At 37.3% G+C, this 14616-nt stretch overlaps 1 protein-coding gene across 1 annotated transcript in view; it reads left to right on the top strand.

Annotated features, from left to right (window-relative positions):
• The window catches only part of LYST (lysosomal trafficking regulator), a 177325-nt gene that overhangs the window by 92983 nt on the left and 69726 nt on the right, over positions 1 to 14616 (top strand). Inside the window, exons 26-31 of the mRNA XM_060126030.1 lie at positions 107 to 337; positions 1979 to 2145; positions 3234 to 3386; positions 10130 to 10321; positions 12018 to 12193; positions 13898 to 14104. Of these exons, the coding sequence (XP_059982013.1) occupies positions 107 to 337; positions 1979 to 2145; positions 3234 to 3386; positions 10130 to 10321; positions 12018 to 12193; positions 13898 to 14104 (1126 nt within the window). The remainder of the gene's footprint in view (positions 1 to 106; positions 338 to 1978; positions 2146 to 3233; positions 3387 to 10129; positions 10322 to 12017; positions 12194 to 13897; positions 14105 to 14616) is intronic.

The following is a 14616-nucleotide window of genomic DNA, read 5'->3' as shown; positions in this document are numbered from 1 at the left end:
TATAGCTTCAAAATCAAGTCAACAAAATGGCCCATATTGCAATCATTTTTCCTTATTTCATGGTTAATTGCTTCTAATGTGCTCTTAACTGTATTATTTATTATAGATTTGATCTGGAAGATGTGAAAAACATGGGACTTTTTCAGAAGTGGTCTGTCATTCCTATTCTGGGACTAATAGAGACCTCCTTATATGACAACGTGCTCTTGCATAACGCTCTCTTACTTCTTCTCCAAATATTAAATTCTTGTTCTAAGGTAGCAGATATGTTGTTGGATAATGGTCTTCTCTACGTGTTATGTAATACAGTAGCAGCTCTGAATGGATTAGAAAAGAAGTAAGTTTTAAATCATTATTTAAAACTACATCTGATAAGAACTTTGGAAAGGGAAAAACTTTACTAGCAGGTTACGTTAAAGCATTTGATATTTCATAATACTTTCAAAGAATTTCTTTCCTCTAAAACTGATTAAATTAAATTAAACTAAATTTGGAGGGCATATTTTCCATCATTTTCAAAAAGTTTGGTTTAAAAAAACTAAGCTATTTATATGACGTACTTTTAGGTATTTAGAACCTGAAGACAAGGTGAATAAATTTAACTGTCCTCAAATATATTTACCAAGCTTCCACTATAGTCTTATAAAAATTATTATCCCCATCAGGAATAGGAAATTGAGGATTAGAGAGATGTAGTAACTTGTTGCAGATCACACAGCTAATAAACAGAGAACTTGAGGCTGAATCTTCTCACTTCAGAAGCCTGTGCTTTACAGTCACCATGCTCTCCCACTTTTAGCATGCTGTACCGCTGTCTACTACCATAAATGAATTTCTGGTAGCGAAAAGTACATTGGCAAATGGCTGCCCACTCAATTGATTAACAGCTTTAAAAAATACGTTAGGCAATTATATTTTTATTTGGGTTTTGTGCCTTCAGTGTCTGCATTTATGATGTACAGTATAACATTTTTATTAGCATAATGTTAAGATACACATCTCTAGAAGCATCATCTAACTGCATGTTAAAACATTAACTATTAACTATATTTTTGCCGAGAAGGCAGAGCATATCCTCGGTGACTCTCTAGGCAGGGAGGCTCCTGGGTGCTAGAGAGGACAACTTGTGGTCAGCTCAGTGCAGGTTTTATTGGGCACCTGTTTTATTGAGGATCTGTGTGCTGGGCATATGAGAAATACAAAGCATTGTATTCCTCAAAACATTTAGTCTTGATTATAATACAGTGCATGAAATTGGTGGAACGTGGGAAGAGTACCGGCAGGCTCCTGCTAAGAGCAGTTTGTTGCTGTTGTTATTTTAAAGAAACTGTACTTACAGAATGTCCTTATATGCTACTCTATTGATTGCCGCCCACCCCCGAATTTACCACTTCTAACTCTTGCTTGATTTTGAAAAAGTAAGTGGAGAGGCTTAATATCACACATTGAGGTAGATTATCAAGGTTAAAAATTGAGGGACAGAAGATACTAATTCATATTTATTAGGTAGTTGTAAGTGATTAATATATACGTTCAAATCTGTATCTCTTTTAATCCTTAAAATAAACATACATTGTGTAAGTGAGATTCAGAGAGGTCAGTTAATTTATTCAAATTCACCACTTCTGTGAAGCCTTCTCAGAATATCCCTCTTCATGCCCACAGAATCTTCACCGTTAGTGTGTTGGGAACCTGCCAGTGCTTTCCCACAGTATCTTGTGTAGCCTCTGTTGTTACATTTACCACCACTTACTGGTTATAGTTATCTGTTCACTTGTCTGGTCCTTTGCAAGCTGAATTTTCACAGGAGTCAAAGCGTGTCTTCTTATTTCTGTTCCTAGCATGTAGTTTATGTAACCTGCCATAGAGTAAGCATGGATAAATATCGAATGAATGCATGAAAGAATGAATGAATACTGGCAGAACAGGAATTCAAACCAGTTCTATTTGCCTTAAATTATTTGTTCTTTTTCTTTAGCGTTCCTTTGAATGAATACAGATTGCTTGCTTGTGATCTGCAGCAACTTTTCATAGCAGTTACAATTCATGCTTGCAGTTCCTCAGGCTCACAGTATTTTAGAGTTATTGAAGATCTTATTGTACTGCTTGGATATCTTCAAAACAGCAAAAGCAAGAGGACCCAAAGTAAGATCTAATTTTCATGGATTTGTGGGGGGCAGTTGTATAATAGCCAAAAATGTTAGTAGAGCCTAATCTCTTTCTCTGGCTTCTCTAGAGAGAGTGGGATAGAGGAGAGAAACTGTTTTACTGAAGGTTCATCCTTAACTTTGTTTACTGGCTTTAAAAAGAAGCCTTTTTAAGTGGCAAAAATTTTAAAGTGATGCCCTGATGTAATTAGTAGCTGCCAACACATCACTAAAAGAAGCTGCTGGGACTTCCCTGGTGGTGCAGTGGTTAAGACTCCACGCTCCCAATGCAGGGGACCTGGGTTCGATCCCTGGTCGGGGAATAGATCCCACATGCATGCCGCAACTAAGAGTTCACATGCCGCAACTAAGACCTGGTGCAACCAAATAAATAAATAAATATTTAAAAACAAAACAAAACAAAACAAAAACTGCTGATTTTTCTTACCAAGTAGAATGAAAAGTCTTATGCTGAATAGTAACATAAAACATTAGTTTTCTTTAGTGGCAAATATTATAGTGAATAGGAGGCAGAAAAATGTGAGAATTTCTGGTTAAACTTTTGCCTTATATATTAAAAAGGCTGTTCTTTAAAACAATTATATAAACGAAATAAATTTGTGAGCTAGTATTTTTCTATTGAACTTTTTATAGTAATCATTTGGAAATTTGCTTTAAAATTGCTTTTAAAGATAGTTAAGAAATGTTTACAACCATTGAGAACCCACGTTGATCAAAAATTTTAAATTTATCTCTAATAAAATATTATTGGCAGGTTTTTGTTTTTTTTTTGCGGTACGCAAGCCTCTCACCGTTGCGGCCTCTCCCGTTGCGGAGCACAGGCTCCGGACGTGCAGGCTCAGCGGCCATGGCTCACGGGCCCAGCCGCTCCGCGGCATGTGGGATCCTCCCGGACCGGGGCACGAACCCGTGTCCCCTGCATTGGCAGGCGGACTCTCAACCACTGCGCCACCAGGGAAGCCCTATTGGCAGTTTTGATATTGCATAAATGTAAGAATCAATTCAATTTTTTAAAAAATTAACAACCACATAGCTTGAAAACATTCTAGTATCTTCTGTTTTTAGATATGGCTGTTGCACTACAGTATAGAGTTCTCCAGGCTGCTATGGAATTTATAAGGACCACCGCAAATCATGACTCTGAAAACCTTACAGATTCATCTCAGTCGCCTTCTGCTCCCCATCATGCAGTATTCCAAAAGCGAAAGAGCATTGCTGGTGAGTGCTGAAATAATGTTTTAATACTTATAAATGGAAGGTAGGTTGACTCCCCTGTATTCTGATGGCATTCACATTTGAAAACATTTCATTGTTTCAAAAGCTAAACTATAAAGTTTGAGAAGGTTTTCCTCCCAGAGGAGGAAAACTGCTACTTTCCTACTGCTTTCTTTTCAGTGCTGTTCTCATTCAGTTATCTCTTGAGCACCTGCCTTGTGCCAAGCACTGTGTTAAATGTTGACGATACAGTGATGAAAAAAATAAAAAGACACAGATTCTTCCCTGCTACCGTAAAGTAGTAGAGAAATGTAGAAGGTAGGAATAGAGACCGTAACAGGGCAGCCTGATTTACATCCAGAGTTAGGGAAGCCTCTGAGGAAGTGGGATTTCAACATAAGGGATGAGAAAGGAGTTAGCAGGAGCCGGAGGAAGAGTATTACAGGCAGAATGAACAGCTGACGTGCAGGTCCTGGGGCAGGACATAATTAAGGTTGTTCAGAGAACTGAAAGAAAGCCATGTAGCTGAAGTATAGCCCTTGATGAGATAGTACTGCCAGATAAGGCTATACAGGACAGCATGAACCAGATCACGTGTCATCATATGGGCCATGTTAAGGAGTTTATTAGATTTTATCCTAATGGGAAGTTGTCAGAGGTTTTTAAGTAGCTGGCATGACATAACCAGATTTTCATTTTGTAAAGACCATTCTGGTTTCTGTGCAGAGTGGATTAGAGGAAACTAGGAAAGGTAGTGGGAAGTGCAAGGAGGAGGCTATTGCAATAGTCAGGGCAGGAGACGATGGTGGCTCGGATATGGTTATGTTATGCACGTGACTTTAGGGCTTGCTGTAAATGAGGACATGTCATCAAATTCTTATTTTTAATATTGTTAGACTTATTTCCACAAAATCTGCTCTGACCTATATACACATTAATTCAGAAAGATAGCGTAAACACCCTATACACATACACATTGGCTCTGTATAGGCACACACACACACACACACACACACACACACACACATACGTCTGTATATACTGGACATAGGTGCATGCGCGTGCGCACACACACACACACACATCTGTATATACTAGACATAGGTGCATGCGCGCGCACACACACACATATACGTCTGTATATACTGGACATAAGTACATGCGCGTGCGCACACACACACACACATATATACATCTGTATATACTGGACATAGGTACATGCGCACACACACACACGTATACGTCTGTATATACTGGACATAGATGCATGTGCGCGCACACACACACATACGTCTGTATATACTAGACATAGGTGCATGAGCGCGCGCACACACCCACACACACCCACACACATATATATACGTCTGTATATACTGGACATAGGTGCATGCGCGCGCACGCACACACACACACGTCTGTATATACTGGACATAGGTACATGCGCGCACACACGCACACACACACATATATATATGTCCGTATATACTGGACATAGGTACATGTGCGCGCGCACACACACACACACACACACACATACGTCTGTATATAGTGGACATAGGTACATGCGTGCACACACACGCACACACACACACATATACATCTGTATATACTGGACATAGGTACATGTGCGCGCGCACACACACACACACATATACGTCTGTATATAGTGGACATAGGTACATGCGTGCACACACACACATATATGTCTGTATATACTGGACATAGGTACATGTGCGCACACACACACATATACGTCTGTATATACTGGATGTAGGTAATGCACACACACACACTCACATATGTATACACGTCTGTATATACTGGACATAGGTATATGCGCACATACAGACACACACACACATATATACATCTGTATATAGTGGACATAGGTACATGCGTGCGCACACACATATATGTCTGTATATACTGGACATAGGTACATGTGCGCACACACACACACATATACGTCTGTATATACTGGATGTAGGTACATGCACACATACACACACACTCACATATATATACACGTCTGTATATATTGGACATAGGTATATGCGCACATACAGACACACACACACACACACACACACACACACATTTCTCCAAACAGAGGACTTGGTAAATTGTTTGAAGTTTAATCACCCGTACAGTCTTGAGGGCTTTTAAATCCAAATCTTTCTTCTACCTGAGTTAAACTGCTTCACTGTGGTCGGTGCTATGCCGAAGTTTAAAACCATGTGAAACACTCATCTGTAGAGAAAAGCTATCAAATATACATTGTTTCGCAGGAGTATGTTTACATTATGCTAAATGAAAGTTTATGTAAATAAAACTTGTAAAGCATCCATGTAACTAAACTTATCTCCCTATACATCCTTCCTTAATTTATTTATTATTTTTTTAACATCTTTATTGGAGTATAATCGCTTTACAATGGTGTGTTAGTTTCTGCTTTATAACAAAGTGAGTCAGCTATACATATACATATGTCCCCATATCTCTTCCCTCTGCGTCTCCCTCCCTCCCACCCTCCCTACCCCACCCCTCTAGGTGGTCACAAAGCACCGAGCTGATCTCCCTGTGCTGTGCGGCTGCTTCCCACTAGCTATCTATTTTATATTTGATAGTGTATATATGTCAATGCTACTCTCTCGCTTTGTCCCAGCTTATCCTTCCCCCTCCCCGTGTCCTCAAGTCCATTCTGTATGTCTGCATCTTTATTCCTGTCCTGCCCCTAGGTTCTTCAGAGCCAGTTTTTTTTTTTTTTTGATTCCATGTATATATGTTAGCATACGGTATTTGTCTTTCTCTATCTGACTTACTTCACTCTGTATGACAGACTCTAGGTCTATTCACCTCACTACAAATAGCTCAATGTCGTTTCTTTTTATGGCTGAGTAGTATTCCATTGTAAATATGTGCCACATCTTCTTTATCCTTCCTTGATGTAATATCTGAATATAATCTCTCCTCATGAGCTTCCCTCCCAGTTGTGCCTCTTTTGTCCCAGGTGGAATTCCACCTTTTACCAAGTCTGGCAGTAGTGCTCAACTGCCTGCATGCCAAAAGGTGACTTTTGGACCATTTTCCCTTTGCAGGATTTCTTAGATAGTCAGAGACTGCTTAGATGGAATTCACCCTCTTTGACAGAGGAAAGTATACCTTTACTACCTGCACAAATGCCTGCTATTTCTTCCTTCTTGACGTTTCTCTTTCTCATATCTGTTTCTTCCCTTTTCTACCTAGTTCCCTGGTTTAGTTTATGATCAGCTTGTGCCTGGGCTAACATAGTGGCCCTTTTGCTATTTTCTGTTTGGTCTGTGATTTCTCTAACAGTCTGTCATCTCTCTCTTTTATGTACTAGCGCTTTTATCACCCTAAGCCTAAGAGCCCCGCAGAGCTCCACGTTTGTATTATTTATTTTTTCTTTGTGTGAGTCATTTTAAAGTGGATAATAGACTTTTAGTCCTTTCTCTAAACCATTCTCCTTTTTGTTCCTGACTCCTCTAGCCTCTTCTACTGGGGCTTATATTTTTCACACTATCTAAGTAAATGCAGTTACCGTAAGGCCACATGAGGCTTATAGAATCCTAAAAATTTTGAACTTGATAAAAGACCTTGAAAGTCATCCAGTCCAGCTTCCTCATGTTGCAGATCCACCGAGGCCTAGACTTAGAGACTGCTGGAGCGAGGCCCCTGCACCCATCTCTTTGTGTCCTACCCAACACCCACTCCTTCCAGGTCTGTTGTATCTTTATGTCTCTCTCAGGTCTCTCCCAAGCATTCTTCCTGTTTTAAATACTACCTTATTTAAATTCTGTCATTTTATAATGTCATTTTATAAATCCAGTTTATAAAACTCCACTTTATATGTGTTAAACTGTTGCTTTGTATTTCCTTACATGTTGTTTTACACATGTATTTGGCAAAGCTTGTGTTGTATTTGTTGAGTATTAGTCAAAAATTATTGTCAAAAGTGTGTTGGCCTTGTACACTGTCGGAGCAAAACATACACAGTGCTGAAGCTCCTCTGCTTCTGAGCAGTGTGGTTATTAAAAACTCACCTAAGTCCATTTGTTCATGATACTAAAGTGACTGAGAGGGATTTATATTTCCATCATTTAGATCATCAACTGTTCCTTCAAAGGTTTCATACAGGCTGTTCTCATTAGTGGCAGATGTTTGGAGGGATGTTTTTTTCCTGGGTAGACTTGTTCAGCGTTTACTGAAAACTGCTGAGACGGCTGGCGTCTCCAACCCCACAGCCGCCACCCCCTGCACCTCCCGCAGGCCTTGTAGGGACAGCTCCTCTTGTGGCCACACACCAGTTTTTGATGGCAGACAGGTTCACTCAGGCTGTGAATCCCAGGATATCCATGGCCTGGGACCAGCGTTTCTTCAGCAGCACTTTCGCCACATCTAGATTGTGAGTTCTCATACTCTTGGAGGCGTTAGGTAATATTTTATTGCCAGCTTAATCTTCTTACAGCCTGACTCGTGTACCATTCTGCTCAACAGCTCCGATGGTTCCCTACCACCCAGTGCACAAAGCGCCCATTCCTTAGTGTCTGTGTCTTTTTTTTTTTATATACATAGATATGTATAAGAGAGAGAGAGAGAATTCTGCTTGAATAGTATCATCACTATTTAGTATCACTCAACCTTCTGTTTGTAAACTGATTTATATTTCAATATAGTATACTTTTCCATACAATATAAATATTCTTATATTTAATGAATGCCTAATAATCTGTTAGATTTGCCATGATCTTCTTCCCAACCTTCTTCCCTAACCATTATCAATAAACAAAGGTATTTTTTTTACTTGTTTGTTTTTGCTATTATAACAGGATAGCAATGTACATTCTTACATATATATTTTTTCCCTTGTCTGCTTATCAATATAAAAACTTTACACATCACCTTAATACACAAAGGAAGAAGTAAGTGTTAGGGTATTATTTAAAGAGCTACACATACATTTAAACTGTATGTGTGTGTGTGTGTGTGTGTGTGTGTATATATATATATGTATATCGTGTTATTGATATAATTCACCTACCAATGAATTTCCTTTATATTTCAACCATTAATAACAATACCAACTATTAACTTTTAATTCTTTGTATGAGACAGGCATTGTGTTTCACGTACATTATTTTATTTAATCCACAGAACAAACTTCTTTATCCATTCATTCAGCCATCAGATATTTATTGAGCATCAGCCATTATCAGTTATGATTTCATCTGGTCTCATGGAACTTATATTTTACTGGAGAAAATGGCCAATAAGCCTGTAAACAAATATACTTAGTGTAGTGTCGGATAGTGACAAGTATCTGCCTGTGAGGTAGGCTCTGTTTTACTTTCTAATCCACATCTTCCATATTAGGAACCTGAGGCTTAGAAAGCACAGTATGTGAGGCCACACCAGCTCAATGCAGCGTCACAGCCTGACTGCTGGGATACCCTCCCCCTTTTTCAAGTACATGGAACTGAAGAAGACTTAACATGCCCTTATTTGGTGTATTGCCGCATCTCTGAATTGTGATTATCAGCTGCTTATACAGCATGAAAGCTGTCAGAGATGTAGACGTTTGGAAGAATCCGCTTAAGCTAAGGACATCATCTGATAATATTATTCTTGAATATATCCCAGATATGAATGTTTCTTCTTTTTATTTGCTTCATTTTTGTCTCAGAGGTGACTCCACCTACCAAAATGTATTAACTGATAAAAAATACTGATTACCTAAAATACTGGACAATCTAAAATGCTATTAAAATATTTACATATTTTGCAGGACGAGTCATTAAAACCTTTTGTAAGTAATGTGTATAGAGGCTATTTGTGGACTTTGATATATATGCTTTCATAATTTAAAAAAAGGTTCAATTCCAACGAAGGATTTCATTATTCCTCACCTACCAAGACGTCATTTTCGTTCCTGTGGTCAACTTCCGATGCCCTTCTCCTTCAGTCCATTAAATCAAGACTCAGTCCCCTCCTTTTCTCCTGGATCCGCTCCCTGTGTGGTGCCTTTCAGAGCAGGTGCAGTAACGATGCAGGAACCCCATTCCTGCCTCTTTAACCTGAGGAAACATTTCTCGGGAAATGCTTTTGAGGATTGAATCCCACGTGATGCATATGTTCCAAATCACTTTAATATCTGGGCTCTTCACTTTATTTGGCTGATTTCTACTATGTCACTATATACACTTTTCAAAACTAATTTATAAAATTCAGCAATGTTAATTACCCAGAAATAGTAATGTTCATGCTAAAATGTGATGTGCTTTAAAAATCTGTTGATTATTTTGGAATACAAGGAAGTGAAACAGTATTTGAAAATATTTTGTCAAAGCATTCTGAACTGTATGTGTGTGTGTGTGTGTGTGTGTGTGTGTATATATATATATATACACACACACACACACACACACACCCTTCTAACAGTTCGAGTTTTTCAGAGGACTAAAATTTTGCCAAATGATATCCATCCTACTAAGCTATGTCACAAGCTTCAACATTCTTGTTTAGGACTTTGACATCAGAGGTACTGTTGCACTTCTTCAAAGAGGGAAAACATACGCTCTCTTAATCACTCTCTTTCCTTTGTATAAATTACCTTTGAATTAAATAAGGTTCTTTTCATGGTCTGATAATCAAAAAGTTACAGCAGAAATAGTTTCTTTGGTCCTTGTTAACTCTGGCATTTGACGTTTTCATTTATATACTTGAAGGTCCTCGAAAATTTCCCCTTGCTCAAACTGACTCTCTTCTGATGAAAATGCGTTCAGTAGCAAGTGATGAACTTCATATGATGATGCAACGGAGAATGAGCCAGGAGAATCCTGTCCAGGCAACCGAAACAGAGCTTGCACAGAGACTGCAGCGGCTCACCATTTTAGCAGTTAACAGGATTATTTATCAAGGTAGGACTAGAGAATAAATATGTTCTTACTCAGATATTGAACTAAAAGGAAAATAATTTAAGAGAGAACTGACTAGGTTTCAAATTTTTTAACAGCCTTATACTTTCATTGTTAGCATCCACACTAGTAAAAGAATCTCTCATTTGGAACTAATAGCCTTGAATAAAATTCCGCTTTTTAATATGTTAAATGCTGGCCTAGACTGACCATTGAAGTTTTAAATAGTACAGCACCTCCAATATATTTTTTTAAACTTTTCTTTGAGATAATCATAGGTTCACATGCAGTTATTAGGAAATATTACAGAGATCCTGTGTACCCTTTACCCAGTTTCCCCGATGGATCTTGCAAAACTATAGTCCAGTATCAGTACCAGGATATTGACATCGATACAGTCAAGAAAAAGAACATTTCCATCACCACAAGAATCTATATGTTGCCTTTTAGCACCGCACCCATCTTCCTACCACCCCCATCCCTTCCTCAGTCCCTGGCAACTATCAATCTGTTCTCCATTTCTATGTTTTCATCATTTCAAGCATGCTAAATAAATGGAATCATACAGTACGCAGCCTTGTGTAGGACTGGCTTTTTTCACTCAGCATAATTCTCTGTAGAGTCATCCTAGTTGTTGCATGTATCAATAGTTTGTTCCCTTTTTGGTTTTGATGAGGAGTAGTCCATAGCATAGATGTCGCAGTTTAGTCATTTACCTGTAGAAAATTGATCTGGGTGTTTTTCAGTTTGGGGTTATTACAAATAAAGCTAGCTGCTATAAACATTTACGTAAAAGTTTTTGTGTGAACGTGCGGCTTTCCTTTTCTGGGATAAATGTCCAAGAGTGCAGTTTCTAGGTTGTACGGTAGATGTGTGTTTTGTTCTTGTTAAGAAACTGCCAGACTTTTCTAGAGTGGCAGTATAATTTTATATTCCTACCAGCAATGTGTGAGTGGTCCAGTTCTCTTCACGTCTTTACCAGCATTATGAGTTTCACTGTTTTTAATTTCAGCCATTCTGATAGGTAATATAGGGGTATAGCCTTGTGGTTTTAATGTGCGTTTCTACAGGGGCTAAATGATTTATATATTTATGTATAAACTTTAATACCTACAGAAACCACTAAAAAGCTATGCAGAGAAATATACTCAAAAACACTATAGATAAGTCAAAATTCTAAAAACCGTTCAAGTGACACGCAAGTTTTTTTTTTTTAACTTTTCTAATTTATGTTTGGGGCAACCAGCCTCCAGGGTAAACTGTGAAATTGAACCATTTTTATCACATGCATGGCATTTGATGGGATAGCATGTCCAGTGAAACAGGTCTGCACATCTGTCTAATGTAAATATCACATGGTCTTTATGTTTAATTTGTACAAGAACCTTTATGACTTTTATCATTTTTCAGTTTAATTCATCTTCATTAGTAAAATAAATCTTTAATTTAGAACTGCGTGACTTATGTATGTTTAAATTTCTACATTGTTTTAGGTGAATTCATTTTCTCTAGTATTTTGTATTTTCTACATCTAATGCACCTACTACACATTTATATTGTGACAACAGAATCAGAAATTACATAGAATATTTTTGCCAGCATCATTATCATTTGTTATGGCTAGTGATTTGACTAATTCAAATTTGACTAACTTTTTGACTTGATTTGACTAATTTTTTATTCGTCTTTTAATTCAAAGAGTTTAATCCAGACATTATTGACATTTTGAGTACTCCAGAAAATGCACCTCAAAGCAAGACCTCAGTTTCCCAGACTGAAATTTCTGAAGAAAATATTTATCATGAACAGCCTGCTTTCAATCCATTTCAGAAAGAAATGTTCACATATCTGGTAGAAGGCTTCAAAGTATCTACTGTAAGTAAATTAATTACATGGGAAATGTTCATTCACAGAAAAGGATCAGGGGTTTTATGTGTCTGTATTATATGTTTTCAAAATCATATTCCTACACTTTCACAGCATTTTCTGAAACTCAGACAACTTGAATGTTAATAACAGAGTAAAATGTATTGCTAATTTACCCTTTCGAAAAGGACTCACTTCATGCAGCATTGTTTTTAAGTCTGTAACCCAACAACCGTTTTCTAATGTTGTAATTTTGTAAATAAGATCAGCATCAGAAAAGAGTAGGAATTTGATGATTACTATGAGGTTTAAACTAATAACCTGTTTTTAACGGACTTTATTTATAGCTACCTACTCTAGAATTATTATTATGATGAATAATTATGAAGTGTAGATGTTGCCTTAAGCATATCCAACACCTTCAAAGTGACACAGAGAATACTGACAAGCGTCAGGCTCCATTTATCATCAGCTCACTTAGGGTTCTGTGGGCCACTTACAATTGACCATAGGGAACAAATTGGTCAGTACACTCCGTAGATACCAAAGGCTAATCTAATTCTAGCAGAACTCATAAATCATGATTCTGCCAATCTCTTAAATCTAAACTAGATTTTGTTGTCTGCCGGTTCCACTTAGAACTGAATCATTCACACAGAGCCCTTAGGACTAGGAGTAATTGGAGAGCCATTTCCCCAACTCAGAATAAACTCTAAAATGTACCGATTCCAGTTTTTAAACCAGATGCAGGATATTTGATCAGGATTGGGTTAGCCTTAGTGGGACCACAATCGAAACAACTTATTTGGTTATTTGTTAGGGGATATTGATGGTCAATTCACATGCAGTTCTTAATTTGTGACAATTATACTCAACGTTTTAGTACTAATTCAAGTCTTTATTATGAATCCTTTCTCTTTTGTATTGCAAAATCAATGTAGGCTTATCTACCACTATTCTTTGATGGTTCTTTTTTTTTTCCTTTTAAAATTTCCAAGCCCTAGGTAATTTTTTTAAGCGGCTTAGGACTTTAACTTCTTTGTCTCTCCTTTTTAAAATTGTGGTAAAATATACATAACATAAATTTTGCTATTTAAGTGTACATATCAGTGACCTTAAATCCATTCACACTGTTGTGCAACCATTACCACTATCCATCCCCAGAACTTTTTCCATTATCCCAAACTGAAACTCTGTACCCATGAAATAGTAACTCCCCATTAGCCCCTCCCCCAGCCCCGATAAACCACTACTCTGCTTTGTCTCTATGACTTTGACTTTCTAGATACCTCATATAAGTTATCATACAATATTTAATATAATATTTGTCTTTTTTGTATGTGGCTTATTTCATGATTCATTTTAGTAAAATGTTTTTAAGTTCATTCATACTGAAGCATGTATCAGAACTTCCTTTCTAAGGCTGAACAGTATTCCATTCTGCGTATATACCACATTTTGTTTATCCATTCATCCATCAGTGAGTATTTGGGTTGTTTCTACCTTTTGGCTATTTTGAACAATGCTGCTGTAAACATTGGTGTACATCCATCTCTTTTAAACCCCATTTGTATGGATGTATATGTCTTTCTAATTTCAACTGTTTAAAAAATTCTGGAGTAAAACATGTTCTGTGATTTTTAGGACTGTGTTGAGGTTAGGATATTATTGCTTAAGAAGTTTGATCCTAATTCATTTCTGTTTTAATTTAAGAGTTCAAGTAAAGCCAGTGGTTCCAGACAGCAGTGGGCTAAAATCTTATGGTCTTGTAAGGAAACCTTCCGAATGCAGCTTGGGAGACTGCTCGTGCATATTTTGTCACCAGCCCACCCTTCACAAGAGAGAAAGCAAATCTTTGAAATAGTTCGTGAACCAAATCATCAGGAAATACTACGAGACTGTCTTAGCCCATCCCTGCAAGTAAGTACCCCAGTACTTCGTAAGTAAAAACTATTGGTCAAATATAAAACTGTACAAAACAAGATCTGAAATTAAACTGTATTTTCATGCCAAACACCATAAATTAGTTTTCTTACCAAATAAATATTTTCTGAGGTCTTTCTTCAGATGCTCTTTACCAGAGTCAATTTGACCTCTCTGTTTATTCCCCATTTCCTTTTCCAGGGTTTAAGAAGTTCTGTATCTGAGTTCTTATAAGACCCATTGTAGTTCGTTACTAAATCTTGAAGTGTTTTCTTTAAGAACTGTTTGGAGACTTTTTTAAGCATTATATTATCCATGAAACATCTATAGTGAATAGCTCGAACAACAGTACATATAACATATTTCAAAAATATTTATAGTAAGTTAAAACAAAATATATTTGTTGATCATCTGGAATGATAAACTCAAAATACTTAAAGAATTTTAAAGTCTATAAATTCTATCACTTACCTAGCAATAGATGGAGAATTTAAATGGTACAGCCATTC

Source organism: Lagenorhynchus albirostris, chromosome 16 (assembly GCF_949774975.1).
Source record: "Lagenorhynchus albirostris chromosome 16, mLagAlb1.1, whole genome shotgun sequence".
Lineage (NCBI taxonomy): Eukaryota > Metazoa > Chordata > Mammalia > Artiodactyla > Delphinidae > Lagenorhynchus > Lagenorhynchus albirostris.
Note: the sequence above shows the minus strand (reverse complement) of the source record. Positions and strands in the feature narration are given on the sequence as shown.